This window comes from Falco biarmicus, chromosome 3, assembly GCF_023638135.1.
Source record: "Falco biarmicus isolate bFalBia1 chromosome 3, bFalBia1.pri, whole genome shotgun sequence".
Classification (NCBI taxonomy): Eukaryota; Metazoa; Chordata; class Aves; order Falconiformes; family Falconidae; genus Falco; species Falco biarmicus.
Window position 1 is genome coordinate 13,272,809 of NC_079290.1, and position 21,577 is coordinate 13,294,385.

At 60.4% G+C, this 21,577-nt stretch overlaps 5 protein-coding genes across 5 annotated transcripts; all 5 read left to right on the forward strand.

Moving 5' to 3' along the window:
- Positions 1 to 2,262: 2,262 nt before the first annotated feature.
- Positions 2,263 to 2,574, forward strand: LOC130146601 (feather keratin-like). Its single transcript, XM_056332874.1, has one exon. It carries the CDS (start codon positions 2,272 to 2,274, stop codon positions 2,572 to 2,574), a length of 303 nt encoding a protein of 100 aa, XP_056188849.1. The 5' UTR covers positions 2,263 to 2,271.
- A 4,228-nt stretch (positions 2,575 to 6,802) lies between these two features.
- On the forward strand, positions 6,803 to 7,114 carry LOC130146614 (feather keratin-like). Its single transcript, XM_056332949.1, has one exon. The coding sequence runs from the start codon at positions 6,812 to 6,814 to the stop codon at positions 7,112 to 7,114; it is 303 nt and encodes a 100-aa protein (XP_056188924.1). The 5' UTR covers positions 6,803 to 6,811.
- A 4,228-nt stretch (positions 7,115 to 11,342) lies between these two features.
- Positions 11,343 to 11,654, forward strand: LOC130146615 (feather keratin-like). The gene has a single exon (XM_056332950.1). It carries the CDS (start codon positions 11,352 to 11,354, stop codon positions 11,652 to 11,654), a length of 303 nt encoding a protein of 100 aa, XP_056188925.1. The 5' UTR covers positions 11,343 to 11,351.
- Positions 11,655 to 15,882: 4,228 nt separating this feature from the next.
- On the forward strand, positions 15,883 to 16,194 carry LOC130146611 (feather keratin-like). Its single transcript, XM_056332945.1, has one exon. It carries the CDS (start codon positions 15,892 to 15,894, stop codon positions 16,192 to 16,194), a length of 303 nt encoding a protein of 100 aa, XP_056188920.1. The 5' UTR covers positions 15,883 to 15,891.
- Positions 16,195 to 20,422: 4,228 nt separating this feature from the next.
- On the forward strand, positions 20,423 to 20,734 carry LOC130146612 (feather keratin-like). Its single transcript, XM_056332946.1, has one exon. The coding sequence runs from the start codon at positions 20,432 to 20,434 to the stop codon at positions 20,732 to 20,734; it is 303 nt and encodes a 100-aa protein (XP_056188921.1). The 5' UTR covers positions 20,423 to 20,431.
- Positions 20,735 to 21,577: the final 843 nt, after the last annotated feature.

Below are 21,577 nucleotides of genomic sequence, written 5' to 3' on the forward strand. Positions count from 1 at the left end.
AGCTAAAGCACTAATATCCTTCACCATGAACACAGATCATTTCTAAAGTCCTCCCACTTTTTCCTGGTCCCTTGCTAAACTACAACACAAAGCTTCAAGTCCATCCCTAAAAACAATCCCTGCAAAGACATTTTCCATGTCAATTGGCATACTTTCCAGGAGGATCTGCTCCACGATCCCGCCAGGCACGGAGGTGACGCTGACCGACCTGTCGTTAACCTGGGTCTTCCTCTTGACCTTTCTGAAAAGGAGGGTTACCACCTGCCAACTTGCTGTGGGGACGCTCCATCCCACTGCCCGGATCACAGACGAGGATGCTGAACACGGCTGCCCCCAGCGCCTGTGAGCGCGCAAGGGGAGACAGCGTCAAAGACTCTTCTACAAAGCTGAAGTGAACACCACCCACGTCTCTCTCCTTGTCCACAAAGCTAGCCACTCCAACACAGAAGACAGGGAGGTCAGTCAAGCACGATTCCCTCTTGGTAAATCCATGCCGACGGCTCCTCATCACTTGCTTGTCCTTCAGCAGCTTGGCAACGCTTCCGCGGAGGATTTTCTCCATCACCTCCCCTGGCAACAAGGACAGGCTCACCAGCCTCTGCTCTCCCACATCTTCCTTCCCGCCCTTCTGCAAGACAGGAGGCCTAAGAGCAATCTTCTGGACACCCGCAACTGCCCCCAGGAGCTATGACCTTTAAAAGACAATTGAGAGTGGCCTCCCAAGGACATCAGCCAGCTCCCCCAGCATTCGTGGCTCTGACTCATCAGGACCCAGGGACTTCCGTACATCCAGTCCCAAGGCACACCTTCCCACTCCCTTCCTCTTCCTCAGCAACAACAACGGCTCGCCCCACACACAGCCTGCAAAACGCTCATCCCGGCTCAACTGGGGCAGGCCTTGCCATTCATCGACCCTTCGGCATGCATCCACCACCACCAGGGCCTCGCTCTGCTGTGCCGTGCAGCGTGCTTACGTCCAACCACCCTCGGCAATCTCCAAATTCTCTTTCTGCCCGTCTCACACTGTGCAGAGAAATGGCCTCCCCTCCTCGGCATTCACCCCAAGTAAAGAGCCCAAAGGCCCTGGCTCCCCAGCCTCCCCCGCCTGCCGCTCCCACTCCACCTCTGCCTCTCGCCACACTCACGGGCTCTCCAGAAATTCACCTGCCTTGGTGAGCTGGCCCACATCAAGCACTGTGGCACGCCAGACACCAGGCTGCAAACGTGCCACCACAGCTAAGGGGTTCGCTACGGAACGGGCAGCACCAGCACTGGTGGAGCCAGGCAGGGCTCCCCACGTCACAGGACCGGCGAGCTCTCGGCCAGGGCTGCCGGGATGGCGGCCTGCTCTCCCAAAAAGGCCTCCTCTGCCTCTGCCCGCACCGACACCCCCAGGGACGGACCCCAGGGGGCACAAGCCCGGACACGCAGGCCCCTTTCTCCCAGCTACAACCTAACAAGCAAGGCGGGCACCAAGGCACGCACAGAGCACGCTCAATGGCAAAGGCCAGGCCTCAAGGCAGGCTTAGCAAGCTGGCAGCAAGGCAGGCACGGAGCAAATGCCACTGAGGGGGCCGCCACTCCTGCCCGCAACAGCAGAAAGCCCAGACCAACCTTCCGGGGCTGCGAGGAAAAGGAGCCCCTCCTTCCCAGCGCACCCACAAAACACACCACACGAGTGCCACAGCATGACCTCACTGACGACACCCCACCCCTCCTAGGCTTCGGTCACATGTTCTGCATGCCCTGACACGCGCCATCAACACCAAGCCTTTGGCCTCTAATATTTGCACCTCAAAGCTGCCGCCAGGACCAAGTGGACATGTCCTCAAGTGGAGGACACTACATTGCAGAACTGCGGGGGAAAAACGCACACCCCCCCTCATTACTCACCAGGCTGTGGCACGCAACAGCTTCTTGCTGCAAAACACCGCGTTGTGCAAAGGCTGTCCCGCCCCTCAGGGTCCAGCATAAAAGCTGGCCCAGCACCTCTCTCTCTCACACGCTGCTCCTGGTGCCTTCTCCTCCGCGGTCAACAAGGTGAGCCTGAAGCCCCTTCCCCTCCTTCTCCTGCCGCACCCGCCCCATCTCTTCCAGCACGCGCTGCCTCCAGACTCAGCAGTGCCGACGCCTCCCCACCGCCGCGCTCCCCGCAGCCCCACACCGCGCCTCCACATTCCCCTGCCCTCCTGTAACGCCACCCCTCGCGCCCCCCCAACACCCTCCGCTTCCTCAACACCCTCTCTTACAGGGCCCCTCAACACCACAGACATGGCCTGCAACAACCTCTGCAGCCCCTGCGGACCCACCCCGCTGGCTAACAGCTGCAACGAGCCCTGCGTCAGGCAGTGCGAAGAATCCCGCGTCGTCATCCAGCCTCCCGCCGTGCTGGTCACCCTGCCGGGACCCATCCTCAGCTCCTTCCCCCAGAGCACCGCCGTCGGATCGTCCTCATCGGCTGCCGTGGGCAACATCCTCAGCTCCCAGGGAGTGCCCGTCTCCTCCGGCGGCTTCGGCTATGGCTTCGGAGGCCTGGGCTGCTACGGTGCCAGAAGAGCCTGCTACCCCTGCTAAGGGCTCCTTACACCACGCCTGATACCAGCCAACCACACGCTAGAAGCCAAGTCACGGATTGAGGACCTACCTTCAGGCTCCTGCTGCCACATGGGCTCGCCGTCCGTGGCTCCTCCGCCCCTCAAGGCACAAAGCAAGCAGCGAAGGGGCCAGCCCGCGGTGCCTGGAAACATGAGCTACCTACCTCCTCCTCTTCTCCCACTGTCTTCTTTGCATCGCCCCTACAGCTACATCCGGTACTCTCTGCTGCAAACACCTTCTCACAAGCCAAAGGCCACCGGGGCACCTCCGCCGCGCTGCTCCCACTGCAAGGCAGGAAGACCTCGGTGCTCTGGAAAAGTCTACTGCAAGGAAAGGAGCCCTCGGCTGACGGCCGCCCTACTTGCACCTCAGACCCGCTCCCTTCCCCTTGGTGCTCCTGCCATTTCACTCCTTTGCCTCAATAAAGTTCTCCCGCATGCCAGCCTCAGGTGCCTCCTCTTCCTTTCTTCTAAGGCTCTTCCAGCCTCACCCGGCACAGAACCGGGACTCAACAGGCCATCGGGGTGGGTGGACAAGGACCACAAGACCTCTCTTAGGAAGTATCGCCGCAGCAACACCACCTGCTGGCAAGCCGGTGGGCTTCCAGCCCGTGACACAAGCCCTTCACTTGCCCAAACAAAGGCTTGGACACGCTAATGCACTTCCACCCATGCCTCTGACGCAAGCTCCTCCTGTGCGCTGGGTTCACTTTGGCTGGATGCCAGGTGCCCGCCAAGCCGCTCTGTCACTCCCCCTCCTCAACTGGAAAGGGGAGAGAGAACACAACAAAACGGTTTGTGGGTCGAGGTAAGAACAGGGAGGGGATAGAGTCGTCAAAGGGGTTGGGTTGGAAGGGACCTTCAAGATCATCTAGCTCCAAGCCCTCTGCCGTGGGCAGGGACACCTTCCACCACACCAGCTTGCTCAAAGCACCATCCAGCCTGGCCTTGAACAGCTCCAGGCAGGGGGCAGCCACAGCTGCTCTAGGCAACTTCTTCCAGCATCTCACCGACCTCACGGGAAAGAATTTCTTTCTCATATCTAACCTAAAGCTACCCTCTCTCAGGTTAAATCCGTTACCTGTCGTCTTATCACTACACTCCCTGGTCCAGAGGCCCTCCCCACCTTTCCTGAGGGCCCCCTCAAAGTACCGCATGGCCGCTGCAAGGTCTCCACAAAGCCTCCTCTTCTCCCGGCTAAACGATCCCAACTCTCTCAGCCTGTCTGCAAAGGGGAGGTGCTGCACCTCCTCCTCATCTTTGTGGCCCTCCTCTGGACCCGCTCGAGCAGGTCCATGCCTTTCTTATGCTGGGGGCCTTCAGAGCCGAATGCAGTACTCCACTCTCACCAGAGCCGAGTAGGGAGGGAGAATCACCTCCCTCGACCTGCCGGCCACGCTGCTTTTGACGCAACCTGGCATACGACTGGCTTTCTGGGCTCCGCGCGAACGTTGCCGGCTCATACTCAGTTCTCCATTCACCAATACCCCCAAGTCCTTCTCCGCAGGGCTGCTCTCAATGCACTCACCGCCCGGCCTGCAGCCATCTTTGGGATTGCCCCTGGCACTTGGCCTCGTGGCACTCCATGAGCTTTGCACGGGCCCACCTCCCAAGCCTGCCACGGTCCCTCTGGATGGCATCCCTTCCCTCTAGAGCATCAACCGCAACACTCAGCTTGGCGTCATCCGCAAACTTGCCGAGGCTGCACACTCCAGCCCACTGTCCGTGGCCCTAACAAAGATGTTAAATCATACTGGCCCCAGCACGGACCCCTGAGGGACACCACTCATCACTGGGCTCCACTCGGACATCGAGCCTTTCATTGCAACTCATTGAGAGCACCCATCCAGCCAATCACACACCGAGCGGTCCACCCACCAAGTCCGCATCTCTCCATTTCAGAGACAAGGATCTTGCGCGGGACAGTATCAAATGCTCTGCACAAGTCCAGGGACGTGACGCCAGTCGCTCTTCCCTTACCCACCAATGCCTTAATCCTGTCATAGAAGGCCACCCCATTTGTCAGGCACGCTTTGCCCTCTGTGAAGCCATGTTGGCCGTCAGCAGTCACGCCTCCCTTTTCCAGGTGCCTTGGCATACTTTCCAGGAGGATCTGCTCCACGATCCCGCCAGGCACGGAGGTGACGCTGACCGACCTGTCGTTAACCTGGGTCTTCCTCTTGACCTTTCTGAAAAGGAGGGTTACCACCTGCCAACTTGCTGTGGGGACGCTCCATCCCACTGCCCGGATCACAGACGAGGATGCTGAACACGGCTGCCCCCAGCGCCTGTGAGCGCGCAAGGGGAGACAGCGTCAAAGACTCTTCTACAAAGCTGAAGTGAACACCACCCACGTCTCTCTCCTTGTCCACAAAGCTAGCCACTCCAACACAGAAGACAGGGAGGTCAGTCAAGCACGATTCCCTCTTGGTAAATCCATGCCGACGGCTCCTCATCACTTGCTTGTCCTTCAGCAGCTTGGCAACGCTTCCGCGGAGGATTTTCTCCATCACCTCCCCTGGCAACAAGGACAGGCTCACCAGCCTCTGCTCTCCCACATCTTCCTTCCCGCCCTTCTGCAAGACAGGAGGCCTAAGAGCAATCTTCTGGACACCCGCAACTGCCCCCAGGAGCTATGACCTTTAAAAGACAATTGAGAGTGGCCTCCCAAGGACATCAGCCAGCTCCCCCAGCATTCGTGGCTCTGACTCATCAGGACCCAGGGACTTCCGTACATCCAGTCCCAAGGCACACCTTCCCACTCCCTTCCTCTTCCTCAGCAACAACAACGGCTCGCCCCACACACAGCCTGCAAAACGCTCATCCCGGCTCAACTGGGGCAGGCCTTGCCATTCATCGACCCTTCGGCATGCATCCACCACCACCAGGGCCTCGCTCTGCTGTGCCGTGCAGCGTGCTTACATCCAACCACCCTCGGCAATCTCCAAATTCTCTTTCTGCCCGTCTCACACTGTGCAGAGAAATGGCCTCCCCTCCTCGGCATTCACCCCAAGTAAAGAGCCCAAAGGCCCTGGCTCCCCAGCCTCCCCCGCCTGCCGCTCCCACTCCACCTCTGCCTCTCGCCACACTCACGGGCTCTCCAGAAATTCACCTGCCTTGGTGAGCTGGCCCACATCAAGCACTGTGGCACGCCAGACACCAGGCTGCAAACGTGCCACCACAGCTAAGGGGTTCGCTACGGAACGGGCAGCACCAGCACTGGTGGAGCCAGGCAGGGCTCCCCACGTCACAGGACCGGCGAGCTCTCGGCCAGGGCTGCCGGGATGGCGGCCTGCTCTCCCAAAAAGGCCTCCTCTGCCTCTGCCCGCACCGACACCCCCAGGGACGGACCCCAGGGGGCACAAGCCCGGACACGCAGGCCCCTTTCTCCCAGCTACAACCTTACAAGCAAGGCGGGCACCAAGGCACGCACAGAGCACGCTCAATGGCAAAGGCCAGGCCTCAAGGCAGGCTTAGCAAACTGGCAGCAAGGCAGGCACGGAGCAAATGCCACTGAGGGGGCCGCCACTCCTGCCCGCAACAGCAGAAAGCCCAGACCAACCTTCCGGGGCTGCGAGGAAAAGGAGCCCCTCCTTCCCAGCGCACCCACAAAACACACCACACGAGTGCCACAGCATGACCTCACTGACGACACCCCACCCCTCCTAGGCTTCGGTCACATGTTCTGCATGCCCTGACACGCGCCATCAACACCAAGCCTTTGGCCTCTAATATTTGCACCTCAAAGCTGCCGCCAGGACCAAGTGGACATGTCCTCAAGTGGAGGACACTACATTGCAGAACTGCGGGGGAAAAACGCACACCCCCCCTCATTACTCACCAGGCTGTGGCACGCAACAGCTTCTTGCTGCAAAACACCGCGTTGTGCAAAGGCTGTCCCGCCCCTCAGGGTCCAGCATAAAAGCTGGCCCAGCACCTCTCTCTCTCACACGCTGCTCCTGGTGCCTTCTCCTCCGCGGTCAACAAGGTGAGCCTGAAGCCCCTTCCCCTCCTTCTCCTGCCGCACCCACCCCATCTCTTCCAGCACGCGCTGCCTCCAGACTCAGCAGTGCCGACGCCTCCCCACCGCCGCGCTCCCCGCAGCCCCACACCGTGCCTCCACATTCCCCTGCCCTCCTGTAACGCCACCCCTCGCGCCCCCACCACCCTCCGCTTCCTCAACACCCTCTCTTACAGGGCCCCTCAACACCACAGACATGGCCTGCAACAACCTCTGCAGCCCCTGCGGACCCACCCCGCTGGCTAACAGCTGCAACGAGCCCTGCGTCAGGCAGTGCGAAGAATCCCGCGTCGTCATCCAGCCTCCCGCCGTGCTGGTCACCCTGCCGGGACCCATCCTCAGCTCCTTCCCCCAGAGCACCGCCGTCGGATCGTCCTCATCGGCTGCCGTGGGCAACATCCTCAGCTCCCAGGGAGTGCCCGTCTCCTCCGGCGGCTTCGGCTATGGCTTCGGAGGCCTGGGCTGCTATGGTGCCAGAAGAGCCTGCTACCCCTGCTAAGGGCTCCTTACACCACGCCTGATACCAGCCAACCACACGCTAGAAGCCAAGTCACGGATTGAGGACCTACCTTCAGGCTCCTGCTGCCACATGGGCTCGCCGTCCGTGGCTCCTCCGCCCCTCAAGGCACAAAGCAAGCAGCGAAGGGGCCAGCCCGCGGTGCCTGGAAACATGAGCTACCTACCTCCTCCTCTTCTCCCACTGTCTTCTTTGCATCGCCCCTACAGCTACATCCGGTACTCTCTGCTGCAAACACCTTCTCACAAGCCACAGACCACCGGGGCACCTCCGCCGCGCTGCTCCCACTGCAAGGCAGGAAGACCTCGGTGCTCTGGAAAAGTCTACTGCAAGGAAAGGAGCCCTCGGCTGACGGCCGCCCTACTTGCACCTCAGACCCGCTCCCTTCCCCTTGGTGCTCCTGCCATTTCACTCCTTTGCCTCAATAAAGTTCTCCCGCATGCCAGCCTCAGGTGCCTCCTCTTCCTTTCTTCTAAGGCTCTTCCAGCCTCACCCGGCACAGAACCGGGACTCAACAGGCCATCGGGGTGGGTGGACAAGGACCACAAGACCTCTCTTAGGAAGTATCGCCGCAGCAACACCACCTGCTGGCAAGCCGGTGGGCTTCCAGCCCGTGACACAAGCCCTTCACTTGCCCAAACAAAGGCTTGGACACGCTAATGCACTTCCACCCATGCCTCTGACGCAAGCTCCTCCTGTGCGCTGGGTTCACTTTGGCTGGATGCCAGGTGCCCGCCAAGCCGCTCTGTCACTCCCCCTCCTCAACTGGAAAGGGGAGAGAGAACACAACAAAACGGTTTGTGGGTCGAGGTAAGAACAGGGAGGGGATAGAGTCGTCAAAGGGGTTGGGTTGGAAGGGACCTTCAAGATCATCTAGCTCCAAGCCCTCTGCCGTGGGCAGGGACACCTTCCACCACACCAGCTTGCTCAAAGCACCATCCAGCCTGGCCTTGAACAGCTCCAGGCAGGGGGCAGCCACAGCTGCTCTAGGCAACTTCTTCCAGCATCTCACCGACCTCACGGGAAAGAATTTCTTTCTCATATCTAACCTAAAGCTACCCTCTCTCAGGTTAAATCCGTTACCTGTCGTCTTATCACTACACTCCCTGGTCCAGAGGCCCTCCCCACCTTTCCTGAGGGCCCCCTCAAAGTACCGCATGGCCGCTGCAAGGTCTCCACAAAGCCTCCTCTTCTCCCGGCTAAACGATCCCAACTCCCTCAGCCTGTCTGCAAAGGGGAGGTGCTGCACCTCCTCCTCATCTTTGTGGCCCTCCTCTGGACCCGCTCGAGCAGGTCCATGCCTTTCTTATGCTGGGGGCCTTCAGAGCCGAATGCAGTACTCCACTCTCACCAGAGCCGAGTAGGGAGGGAGAATCACCTCCCTCGACCTGCCGGCCACGCTGCTTTTGACGCAACCTGGCATACGACTGGCTTTCTGGGCTCCGCGCGAACGTTGCCGGCTCATACTCAGTTCTCCATTCACCAATACCCCCAAGTCCTTCTCCGCAGGGCTGCTCTCAATGCACTCACCGCCCGGCCTGCAGCCATCTTTGGGATTGCCCCTGGCACTTGGCCTCGTGGCACTCCATGAGCTTTGCACGGGCCCACCTCCCAAGCCTGCCACGGTCCCTCTGGATGGCATCCCTTCCCTCTAGAGCATCAACCGCAACACTCAGCTTGGCGTCATCCGCAAACTTGCCGAGGCTGCACACTCCAGCCCACTGTCCGTGGCCCTAACAAAGATGTTAAATCATACTGGCCCCAGCACGGACCCCTGAGGGACACCACTCATCACTGGGCTCCACTCGGACATCGAGCCTTTCATTGCAACTCATTGAGAGCACCCATCCAGCCAATCACACACCGAGCGGTCCACCCACCAAGTCCGCATCTCTCCATTTCAGAGACAAGGATCTTGCGCGGGACAGTATCAAATGCTCTGCACAAGTCCAGGGACGTGACGCCAGTCGCTCTTCCCTTACCCACCAATGCCTTAATCCTGTCATAGAAGGCCACCCCATTTGTCAGGCACGCTTTGCCCTCTGTGAAGCCATGTTGGCCGTCAGCAGTCACGCCTCCCTTTTCCAGGTGCCTTGGCATACTTTCCAGGAGGATCTGCTCCACGATCCCGCCAGGCACGGAGGTGACGCTGACCGACCTGTCGTTAACCTGGGTCTTCCTCTTGACCTTTCTGAAAAGGAGGGTTACCACCTGCCAACTTGCTGTGGGGACGCTCCATCCCACTGCCCGGATCACAGACGAGGATGCTGAACACGGCTGCCCCCAGCGCCTGTGAGCGCGCAAGGGGAGACAGCGTCAAAGACTCTTCTACAAAGCTGAAGTGAACACCACCCACGTCTCTCTCCTTGTCCACAAAGCTAGCCACTCCAACACAGAAGACAGGGAGGTCAGTCAAGCACGATTCCCTCTTGGTAAATCCATGCCGACGGCTCCTCATCACTTGCTTGTCCTTCAGCAGCTTGGCAACGCTTCCGCGGAGGATTTTCTCCATCACCTCCCCTGGCAACAAGGACAGGCTCACCAGCCTCTGCTCTCCCACATCTTCCTTCCCGCCCTTCTGCAAGACAGGAGGCCTAAGAGCAATCTTCTGGACACCCGCAACTGCCCCCAGGAGCTATGACCTTTAAAAGATAATTGAGAGTGGCCTCCCAAGGACATCAGCCAGCTCCCCCAGCATTCGTGGCTCTGACTCATCAGGACCCAGGGACTTCCGTACATCCAGTCCCAAGGCACACCTTCCCACTCCCTTCCTCTTCCTCAGCAACAACAACGGCTCGCCCCACACACAGCCTGCAAAACGCTCATCCCGGCTCAACTGGGGCAGGCCTTGCCATTCATCGACCCTTCGGCATGCATCCACCACCACCAGGGCCTCGCTCTGCTGTGCCGTGCAGCGTGCTTACGTCCAACCACCCTCGGCAATCTCCAAATTCTCTTTCTGCCCGTCTCACACTGTGCAGAGAAATGGCCTCCCCTCCTCGGCATTCACCCCAAGTAAAGAGCCCAAAGGCCCTGGCTCCCCAGCCTCCCCCGCCTGCCGCTCCCACTCCACCTCTGCCTCTCGCCACACTCACGGGCTCTCCAGAAATTCACCTGCCTTGGTGAGCTGGCCCACATCAAGCACTGTGGCACGCCAGACACCAGGCTGCAAACGTGCCACCACAGCTAAGGGGTTCGCTACGGAACGGGCAGCACCAGCACTGGTGGAGCCAGGCAGGGCTCCCCACGTCACAGGACCGGCGAGCTCTCGGCCAGGGCTGCCGGGATGGCGGCCTGCTCTCCCAAAAAGGCCTCCTCTGCCTCTGCCCGCACCGACACCCCCAGGGACGGACCCCAGGGGGCACAAGCCGGGACACGCAGGCCCCTTTCTCCCAGCTACAACCTTACAAGCAAGGCGGGCACCAAGGCACGCACAGAGCACGCTCAATGGCAAAGGCCAGGCCTCAAGGCAGGCTTAGCAAGCTGGCAGCAAGGCAGGCACGGAGCAAATGCCACTGAGGGGGCCGCCACTCCTGCCCGCAACAGCAGAAAGCCCAGACCAACCTTCCGGGGCTGCGAGGAAAAGGAGCCCCTCCTTCCCAGCGCACCCACAAAACACATCACACGAGTGCCACAGCATGACCTCACTGACGACACCCCACCCCTCCTAGGCTTCGGTCACATGTTCTGCATGCCCTGACACGCGCCATCAACACCAAGCCTTTGGCCTCTAATATTTGCACCTCAAAGCTGCCGCCAGGACCAAGTGGACATGTCCTCAAGTGGAGGACACTACATTGCAGAACTGCGGGGGAAAAACGCACCCCCCTCCTCATTACTCACCAGGCTGTGGCACGCAACAGCTTCTTGCTGCAAAACACCGCGTTGTGCAAAGGCTGTCCCGCCCCTCAGGGTCCAGCATAAAAGCTGGCCCAGCACCTCTCTCTCTCACACGCTGCTCCTGGTGCCTTCTCCTCCGCGGTCAACAAGGTGAGCCTGAAGCCCCTTCCCCTCCTTCTCCTGCCGCACCCGCCCCATCTCTTCCAGCACGCGCTGCCTCCAGACTCAGCAGTGCCGACGCCTCCCCACCGCCGCGCTCCCCGCAGCCCCACACCGTGCCTCCACATTCCCCTGCCCTCCTGTAACGCCACCCCTCGCGCCCCCACCACCCTCCGCTTCCTCAACACCCTCTCTTACAGGGCCCCTCAACACCACAGACATGGCCTGCAACAACCTCTGCAGCCCCTGCGGACCCACCCCGCTGGCTAACAGCTGCAACGAGCCCTGCGTCAGGCAGTGCGAAGAATCCCGCGTCGTCATCCAGCCTCCCGCCGTGCTGGTCACCCTGCCGGGACCCATCCTCAGCTCCTTCCCCCAGAGCACCGCCGTCGGATCGTCCTCATCGGCTGCCGTGGGCAACATCCTCAGCTCCCAGGGAGTGCCCGTCTCCTCCGGCGGCTTCGGCTATGGCTTCGGAGGCCTGGGCTGCTATGGTGCCAGAAGAGCCTGCTACCCCTGCTAAGGGCTCCTTACACCACGCCTGATACCAGCCAACCACACGCTAGAAGCCAAGTCACGGATTGAGGACCTACCTTCAGGCTCCTGCTGCCACATGGGCTCGCCGTCCGTGGCTCCTCCGCCCCTCAAGGCACAAAGCAAGCAGCGAAGGGGCCAGCCCGCGGTGCCTGGAAACATGAGCTACCTACCTCCTCCTCTTCTCCCACTGTCTTCTTTGCATCGCCCCTACAGCTACATCCGGTACTCTCTGCTGCAAACACCTTCTCACAAGCCAAAGACCACCGGGGCACCTCCGCCGCGCTGCTCCCACTGCAAGGCAGGAAGACCTCGGTGCTCTGGAAAAGTCTACTGCAAGGAAAGGAGCCCTCGGCTGACGGCCGCCCTACTTGCACCTCAGACCCGCTCCCTTCCCCTTGGTGCTCCTGCCATTTCACTCCTTTGCCTCAATAAAGTTCTCCCGCATGCCAGCCTCAGGTGCCTCCTCTTCCTTTCTTCTAAGGCTCTTCCAGCCTCACCCGGCACAGAACCGGGACTCAACAGGCCATCGGGGTGGGTGGACAAGGACCACAAGACCTCTCTTAGGAAGTATCGCCGCAGCAACACCACCTGCTGGCAAGCCGGTGGGCTTCCAGCCCGTGACACAAGCCCTTCACTTGCCCAAACAAAGGCTTGGACACGCTAATGCACTTCCACCCATGCCTCTGACGCAAGCTCCTCCTGTGCGCTGGGTTCACTTTGGCTGGATGCCAGGTGCCCGCCAAGCCGCTCTGTCACTCCCCCTCCTCAACTGGAAAGGGGAGAGAGAACACAACAAAACGGTTTGTGGGTCGAGGTAAGAACAGGGAGGGGATAGAGTCGTCAAAGGGGTTGGGTTGGAAGGGACCTTCAAGATCATCTAGCTCCAAGCCCTCTGCCGTGGGCAGGGACACCTTCCACCACACCAGCTTGCTCAAAGCACCATCCAGCCTGGCCTTGAACAGCTCCAGGCAGGGGGCAGCCACAGCTGCTCTAGGCAACTTCTTCCAGCATCTCACCGACCTCACGGGAAAGAATTTCTTTCTCATATCTAACCTAAAGCTACCCTCTCTCAGGTTAAATCCGTTACCTGTCGTCTTATCACTACACTCCCTGGTCCAGAGGCCCTCCCCACCTTTCCTGAGGGCCCCCTCAAAGTACCGCATGGCCGCTGCAAGGTCTCCACAAAGCCTCCTCTTCTCCCGGCTAAACGATCCCAACTCCCTCAGCCTGTCTGCAAAGGGGAGGTGCTGCACCTCCTCCTCATCTTTGTGGCCCTCCTCTGGACCCGCTCGAGCAGGTCCATGCCTTTCTTATGCTGGGGGCCTTCAGAGCCGAATGCAGTACTCCACTCTCACCAGAGCCGAGTAGGGAGGGAGAATCACCTCCCTCGACCTGCCGGCCACGCTGCTTTTGACGCAACCTGGCATACGACTGGCTTTCTGGGCTCCGCGCGAACGTTGCCGGCTCATACTCAGTTCTCCATTCACCAATACCCCCAAGTCCTTCTCCGCAGGGCTGCTCTCAATGCACTCACCGCCCGGCCTGCAGCCATCTTTGGGATTGCCCCTGGCACTTGGCCTCGTGGCACTCCATGAGCTTTGCACGGGCCCACCTCCCAAGCCTGCCACGGTCCCTCTGGATGGCATCCCTTCCCTCTAGAGCATCAACCGCAACACTCAGCTTGGCGTCATCCGCAAACTTGCCGAGGCTGCACACTCCAGCCCACTGTCCGTGGCCCTAACAAAGATGTTAAATCATACTGGCCCCAGCACGGACCCCTGAGGGACACCACTCATCACTGGGCTCCACTCGGACATCGAGCCTTTCATTGCAACTCATTGAGAGCACCCATCCAGCCAATCACACACCGAGCGGTCCACCCACCAAGTCCGCATCTCTCCATTTCAGAGACAAGGATCTTGCGCGGGACAGTATCAAATGCTCTGCACAAGTCCAGGGACGTGACGCCAGTCGCTCTTCCCTTACCCACCAATGCCTTAATCCTGTCATAGAAGGCCACCCCATTTGTCAGGCACGCTTTGCCCTCTGTGAAGCCATGTTGGCCGTCAGCAGTCACGCCTCCCTTTTCCAGGTGCCTTGGCATACTTTCCAGGAGGATCTGCTCCACGATCCCGCCAGGCACGGAGGTGACGCTGACCGACCTGTCGTTAACCTGGGTCTTCCTCTTGACCTTTCTGAAAAGGAGGGTTACCACCTGCCAACTTGCTGTGGGGACGCTCCATCCCACTGCCCGGATCACAGACGAGGATGCTGAACACGGCTGCCCCCAGCGCCTGTGAGCGCGCAAGGGGAGACAGCGTCAAAGACTCTTCTACAAAGCTGAAGTGAACACCACCCACGTCTCTCTCCTTGTCCACAAAGCTAGCCACTCCAACACAGAAGACAGGGAGGTCAGTCAAGCACGATTCCCTCTTGGTAAATCCATGCCGACGGCTCCTCATCACTTGCTTGTCCTTCAGCAGCTTGGCAACGCTTCCGCGGAGGATTTTCTCCATCACCTCCCCTGGCAACAAGGACAGGCTCACCAGCCTCTGCTCTCCCACATCTTCCTTCCCGCCCTTCTGCAAGACAGGAGGCCTAAGAGCAATCTTCTGGACACCCGCAACTGCCCCCAGGAGCTATGACCTTTAAAAGATAATTGAGAGTGGCCTCCCAAGGACATCAGCCAGCTCCCCCAGCATTCGTGGCTCTGACTCATCAGGACCCAGGGACTTCCGTACATCCAGTCCCAAGGCACACCTTCCCACTCCCTTCCTCTTCCTCAGCAACAACAACGGCTCGCCCCACACACAGCCTGCAAAACGCTCATCCTGGCTCAACTGGGGCAGGCCTTGCCATTCATCGACCCTTCGGCATGCATCCACCACCACCAGGGCCTCGCTCTGCTGTGCCGTGCAGCGTGCTTACGTCCAACCACCCTCGGCAATCTCCAAATTCTCTTTCTGCCCGTCTCACACTGTGCAGAGAAATGGCCTCCCCTCCTCGGCATTCACCCCAAGTAAAGAGCCCAAAGGCCCTGGCTCCCCAGCCTCCCCCGCCTGCCGCTCCCACTCCACCTCTGCCTCTCGCCACACTCACGGGCTCTCCAGAAATTCACCTGCCTTGGTGAGCTGGCCCACATCAAGCACTGTGGCACGCCAGACACCAGGCTGCAAACGTGCCACCACAGCTAAGGGGTTCGCTACAGAACGGGCAGCACCAGCACTGGTGGAGCCAGGCAGGGCTCCCCACGTCACAGGACCGGCGAGCTCTCGGCCAGGGCTGCCGGGATGGCGGCCTGCTCTCCCAAAAAGGCCTTCTCTGCCTCTGCCCGCACCGACACCCCCAGGGACGGACCCCAGGGGGCACAAGCCCGGACACGCAGGCCCCTTTCTCCCAGCTACAACCTTACAAGCAAGGCGGGCACCAAGGCACGCACAGAGCACGCTCAATGGCAAAGGCCAGGCCTCAAGGCAGGCTTAGCAAGCTGGCAGCAAGGCAGGCACGGAGCAAATGCCACTGAGGGGGCCGCCACTCCTGCCCGCAACAGCAGAAAGCCCAGACCAACCTTCCGGGGCTGCGAGGAAAAGGAGCCCCTCCTTCCCAGCGCACCCACAAAACACATCACACGAGTGCCACAGCATGACCTCACTGACGACACCCCACCCCTCCTAGGCTTCGGTCACATGTTCTGCATGCCCTGACACGCGCCATCAACACCAAGCCTTTGGCCTCTAATATTTGCACCTCAAAGCTGCCGCCAGGACCAAGTGGACATGTCCTCAAGTGGAGGACACTACATTGCAGAACTGCGGGGGAAAAACGCACCCCCCCCCTCATTACTCACCAGGCTGTGGCACGCAACAGCTTCTTGCTGCAAAACACCGCGTTGTGCAAAGGCTGTCCCGCCCCTCAGGGTCCAGCATAAAAGCTGGCCCAGCACCTCTCTCTTTCACACGCTGCTCCTGGTGCCTTCTCCTCCGCGGTCAACAAGGTGAGCCTGAAGCCCCTTCCCCTCCTTCTCCTGCCGCACCCACCCCATCTCTTCCAGCACGCGCTGCCTCCAGACTCAGCAGTGCCGACGCCTCCCCACCGCCGCGCTCCCCGCAGCCCCACACCGTGCCTCCACATTCCCCTGCCCTCCTGTAACGCCACCCCTCGCGCCCCCACCACCCTCCGCTTCCTCAACACCCTCTCTTACAGGGCCCCTCAACACCACAGACATGGCCTGCAACAACCTCTGCAGCCCCTGCGGACCCACCCCGCTGGCTAACAGCTGCAACGAGCCCTGCGTCAGGCAGTGCGAAGAATCCCGCGTCGTCATCCAGCCTCCCGCCGTGCTGGTCACCCTGCCGGGACCCATCCTCAGCTCCTTCCCCCAGAGCACCGCCGTCGGATCGTCCTCATCGGCTGCCGTGGGCAACATCCTCAGCTCCCAGGGAGTGCCCGTCTCCTCCGGCGGCTTCGGCTATGGCTTCGGAGGCCTGGGCTGCTATGGTGCCAGAAGAGCCTGCTACCCCTGCTAAGGGCTCCTTACACCACGCCTGATACCAGCCAACCACACGCTAGAAGCCAAGTCACGGATTGAGGACCTACCTTCAGGCTCCTGCTGCCACATGGGCTCGCCGTCCGTGGCTCCTCCGCCCCTCAAGGCACAAAGCAAGCAGCGAAGGGGCCAGCCCGCGGTGCCTGGAAACATGAGCTACCTACCTCCTCCTCTTCTCCCACTGTCTTCTTTGCATCGCCCCTACAGCTACATCCGGTACTCTCTGCTGCAAACACCTTCTCACAAGCCAAAGACCACCGGGGCACCTCCGCCGCGCTGCTCCCACTGCAAGGCAGGAAGACCTCGGTGCTCTGGAAAAGTCTACTGCAAGGAAAGGAGCCCTCGGCTGACGGCCGCCCTACTTGCACCTCAGACCCGCTCCCTTCCCCTTGGTGCTCCTGCCATTTCACTCCTTTGCCTCAATAAAGTTCTCCCGCATGCCAGCCTCAGGTGCCTCCTCTTCCTTTCTTCTAAGGCTCTTCCAGCCTCACCCGGCACAGAACCGGGACTCAACAGGCCATCGGGGTGGGTGGACAAGGACCACAAGACCTCTCTTAGGAAGTATCGCCGCAGCAACACCACCTGCTGGCAAGCCGGTGGGCTTCCAGCCCGTGACACAAGCCCTTCACTTGCCCAAACAAAGGCTTGGACACGCTAATGCACTTCCACCCATGCCTCTGACGCAAGCTCCTCCTGTGCGCTGGGTTCACTTTGGCTGGATGCCAGGTGCCCGCCAAGCCGCTCTGTCACTCCCCCTCCTCAACTGGAAAGGGGAGAGAGAACACAACAAAACGGTTTGTGGGTCGAGGTAAGAACAGGGAGGGGATAGAGTCGTCAAAGGGGTTGGGTTGGAAGGGACCTTCAAGATCATCTAGCTCCAAGCCCTCTGCCGTGGGCAGGGACACCTTCCACCACACCAGCTTGCTCAAAGCACCATCCAGCCTGGCCTTGAACAGCTCCAGGCAGGGGGCAGCCACAGCTGCTCTAGGCAACTTCTTCCAGCATCTCACCGACCTCACGGGAAAGAATTTCTTTCTCATATCTAACCTAAAGCTACCCTCTCTCAGGTTAAATCCGTTACCTGTCGTCTTATCACTACACTCCCTGGTCCAGAGGCCCTCCCCACCTTTCCTGAGGGCCCCCTCAAAGTACCGCATGGCCGCTGCAAGGTCTCCACAAAGCCTCCTCTTCTCCCGGCTAAACGATCCCAACTCTCTCAGCCTGTCTGCAAAGGGGAGGTGCTGCACCTCCTCCTCATCTTTGTGGCCCTCCTCTGGACCCGCTCGAGCAGGTCCATGCCTTTCTTATGCTGGGGGCCTTCAGAGCCGAATGCAGTACTCCACTCTCACCAGAGCCGAGTAGGGAGGGAGAATCACCTCCCTCGACCTGCCGGCCACGCTGCTTTTGACGCAACCTGGCATACGACTGGCTTTCTGGGCTCCGCGCGAACGTTGCCGGCTCATACTCAGTTCTCCATTCACCAATACCCCCAAGTCCTTCTCCGCAGGGCTGCTCTCAATGCACTCACCGCCCGGCCTGCAGCCATCTTTGGGATTGCCCCTGGCACTTGGCCTCGTGGCACTCCATGAGCTTTGCACGGGCCCACCTCCCAAGCCTGCCACGGTCCCTCTGGATGGCATCCCTTCCCTCTAGAGCATCAACCGCAACACTCAGCTTGGCGTCATCCGCAAACTTGCCGAGGCTGCACACTCCAGCCCACTGTCCGTGGCCCTAACAAAGATGTTAAATCATACTGGCCCCAGCACGGACCCCTGAGGGACACCACTCATCACTGGGCTCCACTCGGACATCGAGCCTTTCATTGCAACTCATTGAGAGCACCCATCCAGCCAATCACACACCGAGCGGTCCACCCACCAAGTCCGCATCTCTCCATTTCAGAGACAAGGATCTTGCGCGGGACAGTATCAAATGCTCTGCACAAGTCCAGGGACGTGACGCCAGTCGCTCTTCCCTTACCCACCAATGCCTTAATCCTGTCATAGAAGGCCACCCCATTTGTCAGGCACGCTTTGCCCTCTGTGAAGCCATGTTGGCCGTCAGCAGTCACGCCTCCCTTTTCCAGGTGCCTTGGCATACTTTCCAGGAGGATCTGCTCCACGATCCCGCCAGGCACGGAGGTGACGCTGACCGACCTGTCGTTAACCTGGGTCTTCCTCTTGACCTTTCTGAAAAGGAGGGTTACCACCTGCCAACTTGCTGTGGGGACGCTCCATCCCACTGCCCGGATCACAGACGAGGATGCTGAACACGGCTGCCCCCAGCGCCTGTGAGCGCGCAAGGGGAGACAGCGTCAAAGACTCTTCTACAAAGCTGAAGTGAACACCACCCACGTCTCTCTCCTTGTCCACAAAGCTAGCCACTCCAACACAGAAGACAGGGAGGTCAGTCAAGCACGATTCCCTCTTGGTAAATCCATGCCGACGGCTCCTCATCACTTGCTTGTCCTTCAGCAGCTTGGCAACGCTTCCGCGGAGGATTTTCTCCATCACCTCCCCTGGCAACAAGGACAGGCTCACCAGCCTCTGCTCTCCCACATCTTCCTTCCCGCCCTTCTGCAAGACAGGAGGCCTAAGAGCAATCTTCTGGACACCCGCAACTGCCCCCAGGAGCTATGACCTTTAAAAGATAATTGAGAGTGGCCTCCCAAGGACATCAGCCAGCTCCCCCAGCATTCGTGGCTCTGACTCATCAGGACCCAGGGACTTCCGTACATCCAGTCCCAAGGCACACCTTCCCACTCCCTTCCTCTTCCTCAGCAACAACAACGGCTCGCCCCACACACAGCCTGCAAAACGCTCATCCCGGCTCAACTGGGGCAGGCCTTGCCATTCATCGACCCTTCGGCATGCATCCACCACCACCAGGGCCTCGCTCTGCTGTGCCGTGCAGCGTGCTTACGTCCAACCACCCTCGGCAATCTCCAAATTCTCTTTCTGCCCGTCTCACACTGTGCAGAGAAATGGCCTCCCCTCCTCGGCATTCACCCCAAGTAAAGAGCCCAAAGGCCCTGGCTCCCCAGCCTCCCCCGCCTGCCGCTCCCACTCCACCTCTGCCTCTCGCCACACTCACGGGCTCTCCAGAAATTCACCTGCCTTGGTGAGCTGGCCCACATCAAGCACTGTGGCACGCCAGACACCAGGCTGCAAACGTGCCACCACAGCTAAGGGGTTCGCTACGGAACGGGCAGCACCAGCACTGGTGGAGCCAGGCAGGGCTCCCCACGTCACAGGACCGGCGAGCTCTCGGCCAGGGCTGCCGGGATGGCGGCCTGCTCTCCCAAAAAGGCCTCCTCTGCCTCTGCCCGCACCGACACCCCCAGGGACGGACCCCAGGGGGCACAAGCCGGGACACGCAGGCCCCTTTCTCCCAGCTACAACCTTACAAGCAAGGCGGGCACCAAGGCACGCACAGAGCACGCTCAATGGCAAAGGCCAGGCCTCAAGGCAGGCTTAGCAAGCTGGCAGCAAGGCAGGCACGGAGCAAATGCCACTGAGGGGGCCGCCACTCCTGCCCGCAACAGCAGAAAGCCCAGACCAACCTTCCGGGGCTGCGAGGAAAAGGAGCCCCTCCTTCCCAGCGCACCCACAAAACACATCACACGAGTGCCACAGCATGACCTCACTGACGACACCCCACCCCTCCTAGGCTTCGGTCACATGTTCTGCATGCCCTGACACGCGCCATCAACACCAAGCCTTTGGCCTCTAATATTTGCACCTCAAAGCTGCCGCCAGGACCAAGTGGACATGTCCTCAAGTGGAGGACACTACATTGCAGAACTGCGGGGGAAAAACGCACCCCCCTCCTCATTACTCACCAGGCTGTGGCACGCAACAGCTTCTTGCTGCAAAACACCGCGTTGTGCAAAGGCTGTCCCGCCCCTCAGGGTCCAGCATAAAAGCTGGCCCAGCACCTCTCTCTCTCACACGCTGCTCCTGGTGCCTTCTCCTCCGCGGTCAACAAGGTGAGCCTGAAGCCCCTTCCCCTCCTTCTCCTGCCGCACCCGCCCCATCTCTTCCAGCACGCGCTGCCTCCAGACTCAGCAGTGCCGACGCCTCCCCACCGCCGCGCTCCCCGCAGCCCCACACCGTGCCTCCACATTCCCCTGCCCTCCTGTAACGCCACCCCTCGCGCCCCCACCACCCTCCGCTTCCTCAACACCCTCTCTTACAGGGCCCCTCAACACCACAGACATGGCCTGCAACAACCTCTGCAGCCCCTGCGGACCCACCCCGCTGGCTAACAGCTGCAACGAGCCCTGCGTCAGGCAGTGCGAAGAATCCCGCGTCGTCATCCAGCCTCCCGCCGTGCTGGTCACCCTGCCGGGACCCATCCTCAGCTCCTTCCCCCAGAGCACCGCCGTCGGATCGTCCTCATCGGCTGCCGTGGGCAACATCCTCAGCTCCCAGGGAGTGCCCGTCTCCTCCGGCGGCTTCGGCTATGGCTTCGGAGGCCTGGGCTGCTATGGTGCCAGAAGAGCCTGCTACCCCTGCTAAGGGCTCCTTACACCACGCCTGATACCAGCCAACCACACGCTAGAAGCCAAGTCACGGATTGAGGACCTACCTTCAGGCTCCTGCTGCCACATGGGCTCGCCGTCCGTGGCTCCTCCGCCCCTCAAGGCACAAAGCAAGCAGCGAAGGGGCCAGCCCGCGGTGCCTGGAAACATGAGCTACCTACCTCCTCCTCTTCTCCCACTGTCTTCTTTGCATCGCCCCTACAGCTACATCCGGTACTCTCTGCTGCAAACACCTTCTCACAAGCCAAAGACCACCGGGGCACCTCCGCCGCGCTGCTCCCACTGCAAGGCAGGAAGACCTCGGTGCTCTGGAAAAGTCTACTGCAAGGAAAGGAGCCCTCGGCTGACGGCCGCCCTACTTGCACCTCAGACCCGCTCCCTTCCCCTTGGTGCTCCTGCCATTTCACTCCTTTGCCTCAATAAAGTTCTCCCGCATGCCAGCCTCAGGTGCCTCCTCTTCCTTTCTTCTAAGGCTCTTCCAGCCTCACCCGGCACAGAACCGGGACTCAACAGGCCATCGGGGTGGGTGGACAAGGACCACAAGACCTCTCTTAGGAAGTATCGCCGCAGCAACACCACCTGCTGGCAAGCCGGTGGGCTTCCAGCCCGTGACACAAGCCCTTCACTTGCCCAAACAAAGGCTTGGACACGCTAATGCACTTCCACCCATGCCTCTGACGCAAGCTCCTCCTGTGCGCTGGGTTCACTTTGGCTGGATGCCAGGTGCCCGCCAAGCCGCTCTGTCACTCCCCCTCCTCAACTGGAAAGGGGAGAGAGAACACAACAAAACGGTTTGTGGGTCGAGGTAAGAACAGGGAGG